Genomic DNA, 16,036 nt, shown 5'->3' with positions numbered 1-16,036 from the left:
CGTTGCGGCGCTCATCTCACTTTATTGGCAGAGGGAGCTGGTGTACAGCTTCCGGGTCATGTGGCCAGCATGACCAAGCCACTTCTGGCGAACCAGGGCAGCGCACAGAAATGCCATTTACCTTCCCGCCAGAGAGGTACCTATTTATCTACTTGAAATTTGACATGCTTTCGAACTGCTAGGTTGGCAGGAGCAGGAACCGAGCAACGGGAGCTCACTCTGTTGCGGGGATTCGAACCGCTGACCTTCTGATCGGCAAGTCCTAGGCTCTGTGGTTTAACTCACAGTGCCACCTGTGTCCATTTACTCAGAGTAGACCCACTGTAATTAATGGACCCCTGTTAGACATGCCCATTAATTTCAATAGGTTCACTTATTATGTTAGAAGACAACCAGGGATATGTATGCTTTCTGATCTCTCGAGTTAACCTGGCAATGTGGGGTGGGGTGATTGAGGATCCTTCAAACTTCTCCAATGTTGCATGGATTTTGCCATTCATCCTGCACACCTTATTACTATCATTATATATTTATTTTCACCCTGCCTTTTTCCTTGACACGGACTCAAGGCGGTTTATAGATAAAAAAGAACAGTATAAAACACAGGTGAAAAAACAATTAAACACACACACACGTTTGTACCGACTGCTGAGAAGCATCAATGGAAGAGTGGTATTGCCTTCAAACAGGATGCTGCACCTTTGTTCTATCTCAGCAGGGCTCTTATATTTTAATCTGGGATGCCCAAACTTCCACATTCTATAAGTACCCAACCTACTGCAGTGCCAAGTGATGAGACACTGAATCTGCTGCTTTTAGCATCTGGGAACAGCAGCCAGTCATTCTTAGAGAAGACCCGTTGAAATCAATGGGACTTCAGTTGATAATGACTTAACAGTGTCATCCTAACCACATCTAAAGGTAAAGGAAAAGGGACCCCTGACCATTAGGTCCAGCCGTGGCCGACTCTGGGGTTGCGGCGCTCATCTCGCTTTATTGGCCGAGGGAGCTGGCATACAGCTTCCGGGTCATGTGGCCAGCATGACTAAGCCGCTTCTGGCGAACCAGAGCAGCGCATGGAAACGCCGTTTACCTTCCCACCGGAGCAGTACCTATTTATCTACTTGCACTTTGCTGTGCTTTTGAACTGCTAGGTTGACAGGAGCAGGGACCGAGCAACGGGAGCTCACCCCGTCGCGGGGATTCGAACCGCCGACCTTCTAATCGGCAAGTCCTAGGCTCTGTGGTTTAAGTCACAGCACCACCCGCATCCCAACCATATCTACTTAAGACTAAATGAAGCCCCTTTGATTTCAGTGGGGCTCGCTCTGTGTTTTCTGCCATGTGGGACTGGAAATTAGCTGAGATCCCTGCACTGCAAGGGGGTTGGGCTGGATGACATCCCCACCCGACCCCTTCCAATTCTGCAGTTTTGTGAATCATGCAAGCCCTTCCTCAACATGGGGCTTGATGCCCAGACCCGCAGAAGGCGTGTCAGCTACTCAACCAACCCGTCAGGCAGGTGCAAACCCTACGCCCATCCTCATCCCAGCCTCCCCCCCCCCCCCAGTGTGGTGTAATGGTTAAGAGCGTTATCGGGCAAGGACACGGGAGAGCAGAGTTCGAATCCCCACCCGACCCATGAAGCTCCTTGGAAGCCAGTCACCATCTCTTAGCCCAGGGGTCAGCAAACTTTTTCAACAGGGGGGCTGGTCCACTGTCCCTCAGACCTTGTGGGGAGCCGGACTATATTTTGAAAAGGAAAAAGAAAAAAGAACGAATTCCTATGCCCCACAAATAACCCAGAGATGCATTTTAAATAAAAGGACACATTCTACTCATGTAAAAACACGCTGATTCCCAGACTGTCCGTGGGCCGGATTTAGAAGGCAATTGGGCCGGATCTGCCCTCGGGCCTTAGTTTGCCTACCCATGTCTTAGCCTGACCTACTTCACAGGGTTGTTGTGGGGGTGAAATGGGGAGGAGAACCACGTACACCACACCTTCAGCTCCTTCGAAGATAAAGGTGGCATGTGAACGTAATAAATGAATACAGTGGAACCTCTGTTTATTCTGGAGGTCTGTTCTTAACCTGAACACGTACTTAACCTGAAGCACCACTTTAGCTAATGGGGCCTCCTGCTGCTGCCGCACAATTTCTGTTCTCATCCTGAAGCAAAGTTCTTAACCCGAGGTACTATTTCTGGGTTAGTGGAGTCTGTAACCTGAGGTATCACTGTAATGGCTGAGGAAACCCAGCCAGATGGGCGGGGTCTAAATAATAAATTATTATTATAAATTATTATTAAAAAAATTAAACTCCTGCCTTGGCTCATCCCAGCAGCACCATTTCGGGGGGGTGTGGCGGACGACTCCCTCACAAGGCACCGAGAGGCCTAATAATAATAATAATAATAATAATAATAATGCCCATACAGTGGTACCTCAGGTTAAGTACTTAATTAGTTCCGGAGGTCCGTTCTTAACCTGAAACTGTTCTTAACCTGAAGCACCACTTTAGCTAATGGGCCTCCTGCTGCTGCTGCTGCACCCCCGGAGCACAATTTCTGTTCTCATCCTGAAGCAAAGTTCTTAACCTGAAGCACTATTTCTGGGTTAGTGGAGTGTGTAACCTGAAGCGTATGTAACCCGAGGTACCACTGTATTTATAAACTGTGCCAAAATGAATTATTGTGGAAATAAGAAATATTTAGTAGGATAGAGGCCAAACTTTGTCCTCGCTCAGGGCGCCCTACTCCCAAAGTCTGCCCTTTCTCCCAGCCTCTCCCTCCCTCCAAGCGGCCTTTACCAGCTCCTTGGGCGGCTTCTCCTGGGTCTTCCCGAACAGCCCCATCTCCGGCCAGCGGCACCAAGTCCTCCCATCCACGCGCTACTTCCTGCTTCCGGCCCTCTCCCAGGGAAACAAGGAAGTGGCGCGCACCATAGAGACGACGTGGGTAGAAGGTGTGATTAGCCGCCGCTCCGATTAGTCCAAGGCCGTTTTTCCTCAACCGAAGCGGCTGGCCTACAACTCCCATCATCCCTTGCTAGCGGGACTGGCCGTTGGGGGATGATGGGAGTTGTAGGCCAACAACATCCGGGGACCCGAAGTCAGGAAAGGCTGGCTTCAGGGAGGCAGGGAGGAGCTTTAGGACGCGGAAGCCCCGATCTGCTTACTGGTTGGTTGCCCGCAAGTGACAGACAGGTGATGGTAGCCTTTCCCCGCCGCCGGAGGCAGCCACGCTGCCTAATGCCATAGAACAGAGTCATAGACTCGTGGAGGGTCCCCTAAGCTAAGGGTCATCTAGTCCAACCCCGAGCGATGCAGGTCTCTGAGTTAGATCATCCCTGACAGGTGGCCATCCAGCCTCTGCTTAAAAAGCTCCAAAGGAGGAGAGCACACCACCCCCAGTTCAGACCTCATTAAGCACCTATGTGACGCTTACACGTGTACTCAGATATAAGCCCCAGTGGGACTGGTCCCAGATGAATGGAGGCAGTATTGTAGTTTCAGGTTCATAAGCTGGTGCAAGACACATAAGGAACCAGAGAAAATAAAATGTCACTCGTTATTAAAATAGGGACAGGCAATTGATTATTTTAGAATTTTGCTTTGGAGGATAATATTGGCACTTGGATAATTTTGAATTATATTCACCGGGATTTGACTTGGGTTTTTTTGTTGTTGTTCTTGGTCAACTGTGACTCCCCCTTCAACTGTTTAACCAATACAGTGGTACCTCGGGTTAAGTACTTAATTCGTTCCGGAGGTCCGTACTTAACCTGAAACTGTTTTTAACCTGAAGCACCACTTTAGCTAATGGGGCCTCCTGCTGCTGCTGTGCCGCCAGAGCACGATTTCTGTTCTCATCCTGAAGCAAAGTTCTTAACCTGAAGCACTATTTCTGGGTTAGCGGAGTCTGTAACCTGAAACGTATGTAACCTGAAGTGTATGTAACCTGAAGCGTATGTAACCCGAGGTACCACTGTAGTCCATTTGAAATTTGCACACAATGAACTCCCATTGAAATGAATAGACACCCATATACATTAGCCTTTGAATTCTTCTAGCCCCGTGCTAGGCAAAGGGCATTCACATGACAGATTGGAGCCTTTCAAAAGGACAGTAACTGAAAAGAGAGGTCTAACCTATTCTGATTTGTTTTACATTCATAATCTGACATGACTCAGCACTGACCACTGATCAATATCCTGTATAAGGAGAAAATGGCGGATTGTTCAGAGACATTTTTGCTTTGAAGCTGTACAGTGGAGATAGAACAAGCATGCCTTAAGAAATATAAATAAATTGTGTAGGCAACAACCTTCTTGCCCGGGGTGTAAGGTAAGTGCTCAGGCTTGCACCCTAGGAAGATCACTTCGGTGCTGCTAATACAGTGGTTTGACCTCACCCATAGAGACGAACTTCATTGTCTCTCAAGACAGATGGATGTCAATAAGAACTAAGAGCCCAATTGACTAATTAGGTAGGACAGAAATGTATAAATAGTGGCTGATGAAGTTTTATACAGTGGTACCTCGGGTTAAGTACTTAATTTGTTCTGGAGGTCTGTTCTTAACCTGAAACTGTTCTCAACCTGAAGCACCACTTTAGCTAATGGGGCCTCCTGCTGCTGCCGTGCTGCCAGAGCACAATTTCTGTTCTCATCCTGAAGCAAAGTTCTTAACCTGAGGTACTATTTCTGGGTTAGCGGAGTCTGTAATCTGAAGCGTATGTAACCTGAAGTGTATGTAACCTGAGGTACTACTGTATTTCATATTTCATAGAATCATAGAGTTGGAAGAGACCACAAGGGCCATCGAGTCCAACCCCCTGCCAAGCAGGAAACACCATCAGAGCACTCCTGACATATGGTTGTCAAGCCTCTGCTTAAAGACCTCCAAAGTAGGAGACTCCACCACACTCCTTGGCAGCAAATTCCACTGTCGAACAGCTCTTACTGTCAGGAAGTTCTTCCTAATGTTTAGGTGGAATCTTCTTTCTTGTAGTTTGGATCCATTGCTCCGTGTCCGCTTCTCTGGAGCAGCAGAAAACAACCTTTCTCCCTCCTCTATGTGACATCCTTTTATATATTTGAAATTAATAAAGCACTATTAATGTATATGAAAGTCAAATCAAGAGATAGGTCTGGAAGCATTTAGGAAATGGATATATTCTGCCTGAGAAACCTTAATAAGTTAAGGTTACCAGATTTTTTTCAATGAATCCAGGGACCCTTTTCAACTTCAATGGATTTTGTATGGGGACTGCAGTAAATATGTAGGAAGGTTACAAAGGACGTAAATCCAGGGACTGTCCCTGGGAAATGGGGACGTCTGGTGACCTTACAATAAGTTCCAGATTTCTTAAGGAAAGTGTAGGATGCAAGCATAAGAAGTAAAATTATATTTTGAGTTGAAGACCAAGTGAACCACAGGTACAAAAGCGCCATTGGAACGATTGATAGGACAAATTATTAACCTTCTTTTAAAATAATTTATTTTCATGGATTTGTTTTTAAATGTATTCTCACAGACCATACATTATTCAACAAAGGTGTGCTGAACAAACTCTAAAAGAAGAAACATTTAAATAAAACAATTATTGTATGTTAAAATTTCCATGTTCACCCATAGCCTATCCTGTCATGTTAAAACATTTCCTGAAATATACTTTTGTTGACAAATATATATGATTTTTGTGCTTACAAAAAAAAAAAGCAAACGGAAAATGTTAACTTTTTAAAACTTCCAAATGCTGTAAAAGGAAAGGTGTCATTGTACAATACGTATTCATTATTTCAACATACAAGGCAACCAAATGATTCTGTCGTCGACATTAGCATCATGTTTATTTTTTACTTCACTGCACTAACATTTAAACTAAAACTTTTAAACCACAAGGTCTGTTTTGTGACTAACATTTAAATGGCAAGCAGTAAATATGTAGGAAGGTTACAAAGGACGTTATCAGCACACACCTAAGACGGGCTATGGTTTGACAACAGCTGCTGACGCGGATATGGCTTCTTTTTCTTGTAAGAGGCCCATCTACAAACCGGGCAGCAGTGCTGACCCCCGGCCAGCCACACCACAATGCAATTCTGGTGAAAGACGTGGCCGCACGGTAAGCCCATTAACAAGCATCCGTTTCTGAAATTCTCTAGACACACGACACATTCCGTACAGTGCAACATACCAGCAGGCCAGACGGACCAGTCGGGCTCCGTATCTTCCGTGGAGCTTTGTGAGCCATATGACCTGGCTTTGGCACACGAACAGGTTTCGCCGTTGCACGAGGGCTCCCCTTCGCAAGGGCTCTGAAGGGCGCTTTGCTCGTCCTCAGCTACCGCCCGGCCGCTTATCGAGGCATCTTTGCATTCGCTATCCGACTCGCTTTCGCTTTGAGAGAGCTCCATCATCTCCTCTTCGGAATGCCCGCCGGCGCATTTAAATCGCCACATGGGCAAGTTTTTAATGTAATCGGTTGGTATCAGGGGGTGGAGCCACAAATCGGGGAAAGCTAAGCGCTCAAGGAAAAGGTCTGGGTCTTCATCCCAATCAGATTCAAAGGGGAAGCGCTGAAACGAAGTGATGGGGTGGAACAGATAGCTAGTGTACCAGTCCCAAAGGCTAGATAGCCACTCTAGGTTGTTGGCATTGACTTCGTCGCTGTTGTTATTGTGCCGTCTCTTTTTCTCAAAGTAATCTATTAATAACCCATGGCCTAGGTAAGTGCTGAGGAACAAGGCAGGGTGTGAAGAGTAAAATATCCAGTCAGCTCTCACCCATGAGGCTAGGGCTGTTGTATTTGAATACCGGAAGAGTTTTAAACTGTATTCATAGAAACTGTCTAAATAAGGTAACTGCAAAAAACCCAAGACTGGTAGCCAAGAAATAATTAGTAGAGAATTATAGGTCCCTAAAGTGCTTATGAGAACAACGAAGCGCTTGATAGTAGCACCCTGAGTGATAAATAGGTCCATCCAAGCCATTAAGTTAACTAATACCAGGCTTAAAACAAATAAATCATTAACTTCTGGCTGTAAGGAACGCAAGAAGGAGTCCATGGCACGGAGGGAAATAAATTCGCCAGTATTATTCCCATACCTGTAAATTCCTTCGGGAGTTCTAAGTATGTAGGATGGGGTCTTATAGATGCCCATCTCTGCTATGTGACTCTTGTTGTCCCAGTTTTCTACATTCACAAAAATAAACTCAACTCTGCCAGTAAACTTTACACTTAGTGCAGAGAAGAAAGCTGGAGGCTGGTCTAACTTTGCAAACAGGTATATTTTCACCCTATACTGATAACTTTTGTTCCATTCTTCCTTCAAGTGTTCCGATTTGAAGATTGTTTTGATCCGGGAAGCTGCATGGGCTGTTATCCATTTGAAAATATGCTCCGTCTCGATTTTACGCCCACCGTATTCTTTCAGCATCACTTTGCCTTTGGACGTACTAGTTTGTGGAACGGACATGATTAATGTGGATCTCACCCAGCCTCTTCTCCTGCAGTATCTACAATGAAAACATTGGGTAAAATCAAGGAATGTTTGAAAAAGAAAGAGTTTTCACTATCATTTGCCGCACTGAACTTAAGCACTCCAGAATTAAAGAGGTCTTGCAAACATTTGCAGATGTGATGGACATCTATATAGAAGCATTTTGTTTGCAGTAGAAGCAGCAAACATCCAGCAACTTGAACAGGGATCATAAACTTCTTTGTGTACAGTGGTGCCTCGCAAGACGAAAAGAATCCGTTCCGCGAGTCTCTTCGTCTTGCGGTTTTTTCCGTCTTGCGAAGCAAGCCCATTAGCGGATTAGCAGGCTTAGCGGATCAGCTGATAAGCGGCTTAGCGGATCAGCTGTTAAGCGGCTTAGCGGCTTAGGATCAGCTGATAAGCGGCTTAGCGGCTTGGGAAAAGGGGGGGGGGGAGGAAAAAACCCCGCAGGAACTCGCAAGACATTTTCGTCTTGCGAAGCAAGCCCATAGGAAATTCATTTTGTGAAGAACCTCCAAAACGGAAAACCCTTTTGTCTAGCGGGTTTTCTGTCTTGCGAGGCATTTGTCTTGCGGGGCACCACTGTATTATGAAATGGAGAAATTCGTATTACGTAGCAGGCAATTATGAATTTCAGCACGGTCTTTTAACCACTGCGAGTGAAACTGTCTGAAATCGAATACAGTAGCAGAGCTGCTCATGAAATTGCTCATGAAATTATAATTAGGGCTGCTCTTCTACCAATTCATGACATGAATTTAGACACAGAGAAAACATACAACCCCCATTCCATTGGGGTTTAGAAGCAAGGAAGAGGAGCATGTGAGTCATTCAGGAATTTTCTGCTGCCATTGCTGGCTATTGAGCAAAGCCAGTGAACAGAGAAATTATTTCTGCATTAACAATATTTTAATATTGCCTAATCTATAGGAATTATCTTCATAAGTTTATGGAAACTGTGAATATTTTATTCATGCATATGTACCGATATATTATGACCTACTATCACATATTGTCGTTTTGTCAGTTTTCTTCTCCTTTTCCTGTATTGCTTATGTCAGAAAATAAATGATATTTCTATACTGCTTTTCAACAGGGTGTTCAGGAAGCAGTCAACATTACAGGTGGTACCACGTTATAGAGGCAAAACCCACTACAACAACTTCAATAACATACCTGGGGTCACTGGAGCAGTTAAAAGTGCCTGTTCGTATACCAAACCGCGAGACTTTCTTCACCATTTTCTCCCAGTGGACTCTTCCCATTAGAGGGCTTCTATCGTTTGCTATGACCTGTTTTTCAAACAGTAATAAAAAAACTTTGTATGAGAAGCTACACATTTAAAGAGCACCATATAGCAAACTGGTTTGTGCATGACTTTTCATTATTTATTTTTATTTTTATACTTCTATTCAAGTTTTATACTTTTAGACGTTACCACAGTGGCTTCTGATAACACTCCCATTTGTGGAAAAACCAAACACGTATGTTCCCGCTGTAAAAATGCTTATCACCAACATTACTAGAGTTTACCCAAGAAAGTTCTAAGTTTAACTCTGCCGGGGGTGGGGTGGGGTGAATAATCAGGGAAACGCAATTACTCTGGAACAAAAGCCAGAGTCCATGGGTAGTTACTTGTGTAAGGTTACCAGATTTTTTTCAATGAATCCGGGGACACTTTTCAACTTCCTACTAAATACAGTGGTGCCTCGAGTTACGAACTTAATTTGTTCCAGAGGTCCGTTCTTAACCCGAAACCGTTCTTAACCTGAGGTGCGATTTCGCTAATGGGGGCTCCTGCTGCCGCTGCACAATTTCCGTTCTCATGCTGGGGCAAAGTTCGCAACCCGAGGTACTACTTCCGGGTTAGCAGAGTTTGTAACCCGAAGCGTTTGTAACCCGAGGTACCACTGTAGATAGATTTTGTCAGAGGACTGATTTGTAAATCAGTAAATCTGTAAATCAGGATTGGACATGTAACATCTAATTCCTTAAAAAATCAGCACTGGCACACCACAGGGATGTGTGCTAAGTCCCTACCTGTATTCATTGTATACATACGATTGTATATCATCTGGCACGTCTACTGCAAATATTATGTTTGCAGATGACACCACCATAATGGGTTTAATAACAGGTGGAGACGAATCAGCGTATAGAGGGGAGGTCCAAAAAATATCTACATGGTGCCTAGGGAGCAACTTGCACCTTAATATCAGCAAGACAAAGGAGATAGTGTTGGACTTTCGGAGGAAGAGAGGAGAACTAGCCCCACTGTACATTGGGGAGGGCTGTGTGGAGAGAGTCTCTTCCTTTAAATTCCTAGTTTATCTCAGTGAAGACCTTATTTGGAAAATAAATACAACCCAGGTGGTTAAGAAAGCCCAATAGAGACTCCATCTCCCCAGAGTATTGCGGAAGAACAATGTCAATCAACATTTGATGATCTCCTTCTACCGGTCAACAATAGAAAGTGTCCTTTCATCATGGTGTGCTACGTTGGTTTGACATCATCTGATAGGAAGTGCCTACAGAGGGTGGTGAATACAGCACAAGATATTATGGGCTGTCCCGTGAATCCGCTGGATGAAATAGCAGAAGAACGTTGCCTCAAGAAGAGTGAGGGAAATTCTCAGGGATGATTCACACCCTGGCCGGCACTTTCTTGATCTCCTGCCCTATAGAAGCACGATTAGTCGCGCCAACAGGGTAAAGAACAGCTTCTACCCGTGGGCTGTTAGGCCGCTGAATGAAAAGATAACAACAGGGCAACTGAATTTTGGGTTTGGTGGGTGTGCGTCAGTAAACGAGGGGAATTAAGACTAAGAGATCTGAGTGGGGGGTGCTTGTGTAATCTCACTGTATACAAGTTGTACAAGTGACAATAAAGTATTTCAAATTTCAAATAAATCCGGGGACTGTCCCCGGAAAACGGAGACATCTGGGAACCTTATACTTGTGCCCAATGGGACATTGCCACACATGATTCCAAACAACTGCTTTGCGTTTCTTGTTTTTTAAAGAAGCCAATTGGTCAACATGCACACTTTGTGATCCTAGCAATCAGCAATAAATCTCTATCATGTCAAAAACCCGGGAAGAACTGAAACGCAGAGTTCTGCAAATCTTTCATGAGGCACATTCAGAACCAATCTGGAAAATCTTTAACGGTTTGTAGCCACAGAATAATCCCTGGCGCAATTCTTGCGCACACATACATTTGAACACAACTTGTACAAACAAGTTATCCATGTAGGTTTCTCTTGAATGGCCATGTGACCATCTATTAAATCTAGCTACGTCTCACAGAATTCTCCATAAGCCCACTGCAGGAATGCTCCATGCATATGAGGAGTGTGAGAAACTGAGATATGAAAGCTAGGAGCTAAATGGCACCTTAAATCTAGGTTATGGGCGCTACAATGGACTTTCTAGGCATGCTTTTTTAATAACAAGAATACATAGCTGAAAATGAATGAACTGCAGCTAAAATATGATGTTCAGTTTTCACATGGGTCTAGTCCTTCCCCTGACCAGCCCCCTATATCCTTAAGAGGGTCTCTTCTCAGTCTTCAGAGAGTAGCTGGAAGTGGGGAGGCAAAAAAAGGTCCTCCTTTCCTTCCACGCTGAAGTTTTAATCTGAAATCTTAGGCGCGGTACTGCACCCAGAGCTCAGAAACTGCTTGCGCTAATGAAATTCCTGTTGCAAAATGGGAGAACAATGGGAGTTTTGAGCACTGCATGTGAGCCGATTTCTCATGTATGCAAATGTGAAGGTCTGAAAAAACTGGGGAAACCTAGAATATCTGTGATAGGCCATGAATTAAACTGCCTGCTATTGCAAGTATAATCTGTTACATAAACTATTTCAAGCTAGGATTTTAGAATTTCATTGTCAATTTTGTTGGTAGGGCGTTCAAAATTTCAACGGAACTGTGAAATAATACCACCACATAGCCATAGCTGTCAACTTTTCCATTTTCTTGCGAGGAATCCTATTCAGAATAAGGGAATTTCCCTTTTAAAAAGGGAAACGTTGACAGTTATGCACATAGCTAAAACATTGTAAAAAAAATATTGCTGCAGCAAACACAACAGAAAAGCTGGGGAAATTGTTTTTCTAATCAATTTATAGACTGCTTAACATTGTCCCTTAGTATAATATTAATACAGATTATCATCCACTTGGGAATGTGGATTGATAAAAGCAGAAGAGTGGGGAGGATGAAAGGCAGGCATTTGCTTTGCCTTACAGGCAATTTAAATGACATGACTGATCACGCATGAGTCACTGTGCCCTGCAGTTTCCACATACTTTTTGACTATTTTAGGAATGTGTCACGTGATTGAAAGCTGATTGGTTGAGCAATAATTTTAAGACTTCCTTTTAGATCTCTCATTTGATGCAGAGTGAAATGCGTCCCGACCTTGCAAAGAGTTCTTCTGGATGAATTGCCGCCGCTGCTAAAATGGCAGGAATGGAGAACGCAAACCAGAACACAGAGAAACCAACACTACACCCAGAAAGTTCAACATCCCGAAAAGCCATGATTACATCTCTATCCAGAATAGAAAAAAACAACAACACAAGGCTGTTAAGAGGACAATGTGTTTTAACATAAAAAGAATCAACAAATGTTTGCCTCTTCGGTCACCATTCCAAAAGCTACATTAGGTGTCAGTCAACTGTCATTGTGCCAATTGAATACCACTGCAGTTTTATTCTTTGCACTGAATGAAGTTTCCCAACAGAAAGGCATCATTTATAAATGGGAGGAAAACAGATCTACTGTTACAGCCAGTTAATTATTTGCAGAACTTTTTCTTTTCCGCTTGCTACACAGTGTTCTAGTTGCACGCTATTGCGAAGTGAAGTTTTGCAAAGTGAATGCTTCTCTGGTTTTTAAACTTGGGAAATTTTCATCCCGATCCCTCAGAAGCACGTCCCACTGCTGTGTGAAGGGAAATGCTTCTAAGGTATTTTAGAACTCAAAGCTCAACAGTTGCTGCTATCCCAGTTCTAAGCATCTCAAAAGTTATACTATCCTGATGGCAAAGAGCTGCCACATTAAAATATAGGGGAAATGTGAGCATCAAGGAGGTATTGCTGTTCTGTACACAGTAGAAAGGGACGTGGGTGGCACTGTGGGTTAAACCACAGAGCCTAGGGCTTGCCGGTCAGAAGGTCGGCGGTTCGAATCCCTGTGACAGGGTGCGCTCCCGTTGCTCGGTCCCTGCTTCTGCCAACCTAACAGTTCAAAAGCACAGCAAAGTGCAAGTAGATAAATAGGTACCGCTCGGCGGGAAGGTAAACGGTGTTTCTGTGTGCTGGTCTGGTTCGCGGCTTAGTCATGCTGGCCAAATGACCCGGAAGCTGTACGCCGGCTCCCTTGGCCAGTAAAGCGAGATGAGCGCCGCAACCCCAGAGTCGGCCACGACTGGACCTAATGGTCAGGGGTCCCTTTACCTTTACCTTACACAGTAGAAATGATTTCAGGTATAGGCCCACAAAACACGACTATGCACATAGGTATAATTATTTTAAAAAAATAATAGTGGGACCTGCAACAAAATATTGCAGTGTTTCCCCAACCCGTAAGAAGAGTGTTCTGGGCTTCAGTCCGCCTTGCTGTTTCCTATGGGGCTGTTGGCATGCTTACAGCCTGCCAGCAAATGCATGGTGGCATCAATTTTATGAATGGAATGGTGGGGAACTCAATGCTATTTTCATTACTGTTTGAATACTGGGGACTGTGTTAACAGCATTAAGAACACAAGGCAACCCCTGCTGGATTGGACAAAAGGCTTATCTAGCCCAGAATCTTGTTTCCTACAGTGGCCATCCAGATGGGAAGCCCACAAACAAGACATGCATTTTAGCGTCATGCCACCAGGTCTCTCAACCATCGCAACTCAGAGCCACAGATAACTTATCCTACACAAATTTGCCTAATCTCCTTTTAAAGCTGCCTTAAGTTGGTGGCCATTGCCAAATCTTGTGATAGTACATTCCATAATTTAACCATGAGCTTGTGCAAAGGTGTTTGTCCCGCCCTGAATCTCCCAGATTTCCAAAACTTCCCAACTTTTTGCTAGCAACCTGCGTCTGAGAGGGCCTTTTGCGAAGGAATGCACTACAGAAGGAAATGGAGCAATAAAAAATGGGTTTATAAAACTATGAACAAAGATGCCCTCCAGTACAGTGTAAATTAAAGTTATCTGCACATGAGGTACACTGAAAAGAAAAATTGAAATGTGCCATAATAACACTAAAGAGTCTCTCTAAGCATGTAAATGACGAAAGGACCGTAAGAAAACGGGAAGCCCTCTCCCTATTTCAGCTGCTTCATCTTCATGAAAGACAAGATAGAAATAAAACTGGAAAAATCATGCCTTGCCAGCATTCCATCTTGAGTGTTTCGGGTGCCCTGTGTCTTCTGCTGCTGCAATTTTCTTACATTGAAAAGCAGGAAAAGGCAATAAGCCACAAACCTTTCCTACACTGTTATAGCCAGAATGACATAATGCAGTGGAATCTTAAAATAACACTGTTCAGGTGTTGGGAAGAATGGTTATTTTATAAGCTTCACCTGTAGCCAATGTAGATGGAAGAAGACTGGTTTAGGGTGGAGGTAGGAAGGAGTAAAAGGGACGTGGGTGGAGCTGTGGGTTAAACCACAGAGGCTAGGACTTGCTGATCAGAAGGTTGGCGGTTCGAATCCCCACGACGGGGCGAGCTCCTGTTGCTCAGTCCCTGCTCCTGCCAACCTAGCAGTTCAAAAGCACATCAAAGTGCAAGTAGATAGATAGGTACCGCTCCGGCAGGAAGGTAAACAGCGTTTCCGTGCGCTGCTCTGGTTCGCCAGAAGCGGCTTAATCATGCTGGCCACATGACCCGGAAGCTGTACGCCAGCTCCCTCGGCCAATAAAGCGAGATGAGCACCGCAACCCCAGAGTCGGTCACGACTGGACCTAATGGTCAGGGGTCCCTTTACCTTTAGGAAGGAGTAAAGTGTGCATCATACCCCACAGGTGCTGGTGTTTGCATTATTACCATCAGAAACGTTTTGTAAAGGTTTGCGACAAAGCATCTTTTCGAAGCGTCTTGAGTGAAATATGGCGCTTGGATGCTTTTAGGTAATACTGATTTTGTGTGACCCAGCTGCCACCCTAGAAAAAGGCAACTGAAAGCCAGCAGCTAAAAAAACCTTGCGCTAATACCCATTTACAGGGACAGAACAGAATTCCAGAACAAACATATCTCCAACTCAGTGGATGTGAGACAAGGAGGAAAAGTTCACTGTAATGCGAATTCACACCGGCTCATTTGTGCTATACAACCCCTTGCACCTCATTAAAATGGGGAAACCGATTGTGAAGAATAATCCAGAGGAAAAGCTGGTACTGAGGCAGGATGCACAGGGAAATGTGAAACAGCACAAGCAAACGGTGATATAAAAATGAAAGGCCTTGAATGATTGACTGGAGTTGACGAACACCTTATCAGCAATTTTATGTACATTGACCTGGGAGCAAAACTCACTGAATTCAATGGGACTTACTCCCTAGTAAATGCGCACAGGATCAAGCAGCTAGCCTCTTTTCATGTGCAACAACTTAGTGGAAAACAAAGAATGGCACCTCTTTGATCCTAGATGAGTAGTACAGATTCTACTTACTCAAAGCAAAGCCATGACATTTGCAGCCCAATTTTAAGTACAGTGGTACCTCGGGTTACATACGCTTCAGGTTACACACTCCGCTAACCCAGAAATAGTACCTTGGGTTAAGAACTTTGCTTCAGGATGCGAACAGAAATTGTGCTCTGGGGGCGCGGCAGCAGCAGGAGGCCCCATTAGCTAAAGTGGTGCTTCAGGTTAAGAATAGTTTCAGGTTAAGAACGGACCTCCGGAACGAATTAAGTACTTAACCTGAGGTACCACTGTATGTCTATTGCGAAGCAAGTCTTGCTTCAAGGGGGCAGGCTTTCCAGAAAATGTGTTTTGGATTGCAGCTTTAGTTGTGTAATAATAATAATAATTATTTTACTGCCCATCTGAGTGGGCAGTAATGTAGCATCATCTTCATGTATACCACTCACTGCGCCTTTGGGATAAGTACACTACATGAAATGTGAACCAACTGAGGGGCTCGTTTCACTGTTAAAAATAATGTATTTAGTACCTGCACTAGCCAGATACCATCCTTCGTATCTTCTACCAGCTCATAAAAGTGCATTTCCCCACTGAAGTTTGTGCTGGAAACAGACTCAGAGGCTTCCTCTTCCTTGAGAGCAGAATAAAGTTCGCCTTCCATCAGGTCTCCTATGTAAACAAACAAAGGAACACTCATTACAGTAAATGCCAAAGGTTGCAATTGCCAAAAGGATTCCGGAACAGCAGCAGAATAGATATTGTTGGGAGACGGCTAACATACATACGAACATACAACGTATGCTGCTTGTAAAGCAAACTCCAAAGTGATAAAGATTGCCAATGCTTTCGAGTTAAAATGCCACTCAGTTGCATAG

At 44.3% G+C, this 16,036-nt stretch overlaps 1 protein-coding gene across 5 annotated transcripts in view; it reads right to left on the bottom strand.

Annotated features, from left to right (window-relative positions):
* LOC308571065 (charged multivesicular body protein 3) overlaps positions 1-16,036 on the bottom strand; it is a 33,533-nt gene that overhangs the window by 11,667 nt on the left and 5,830 nt on the right. For 3 of the 5 annotated variants that reach the window (XM_081166375.1, XM_081166373.1, XM_081166374.1), the window contains exons 3-5: positions 15,691-15,830; positions 8,683-8,798; positions 5,485-7,522 (exon numbers count right to left, since the gene is read on the bottom strand). In XM_081166375.1, coding sequence (XP_081022501.1) covers positions 5,983-7,522; positions 8,683-8,798; positions 15,691-15,830 — 1,796 coding nt within the window. In that variant the 3' untranslated portion in view covers positions 5,485-5,982. Of the gene's footprint in view, positions 1-2,810; positions 2,969-5,484; positions 7,523-8,682; positions 8,799-15,690; positions 15,831-16,036 lie in introns of those variants that run through there. The other 2 variants (XM_081166377.1, XM_081166376.1) reach the window with 2 other exon arrangements.

Source organism: Podarcis bocagei (assembly GCF_964188305.1).
Source record: "Podarcis bocagei genome assembly, chromosome: 13".
Classification (NCBI taxonomy): domain Eukaryota; kingdom Metazoa; phylum Chordata; class Lepidosauria; order Squamata; family Lacertidae; genus Podarcis; species Podarcis bocagei.
The sequence above is the reverse complement of the archived record's forward strand: the minus strand, read 5'-3'. Positions and strand labels throughout refer to the sequence as shown.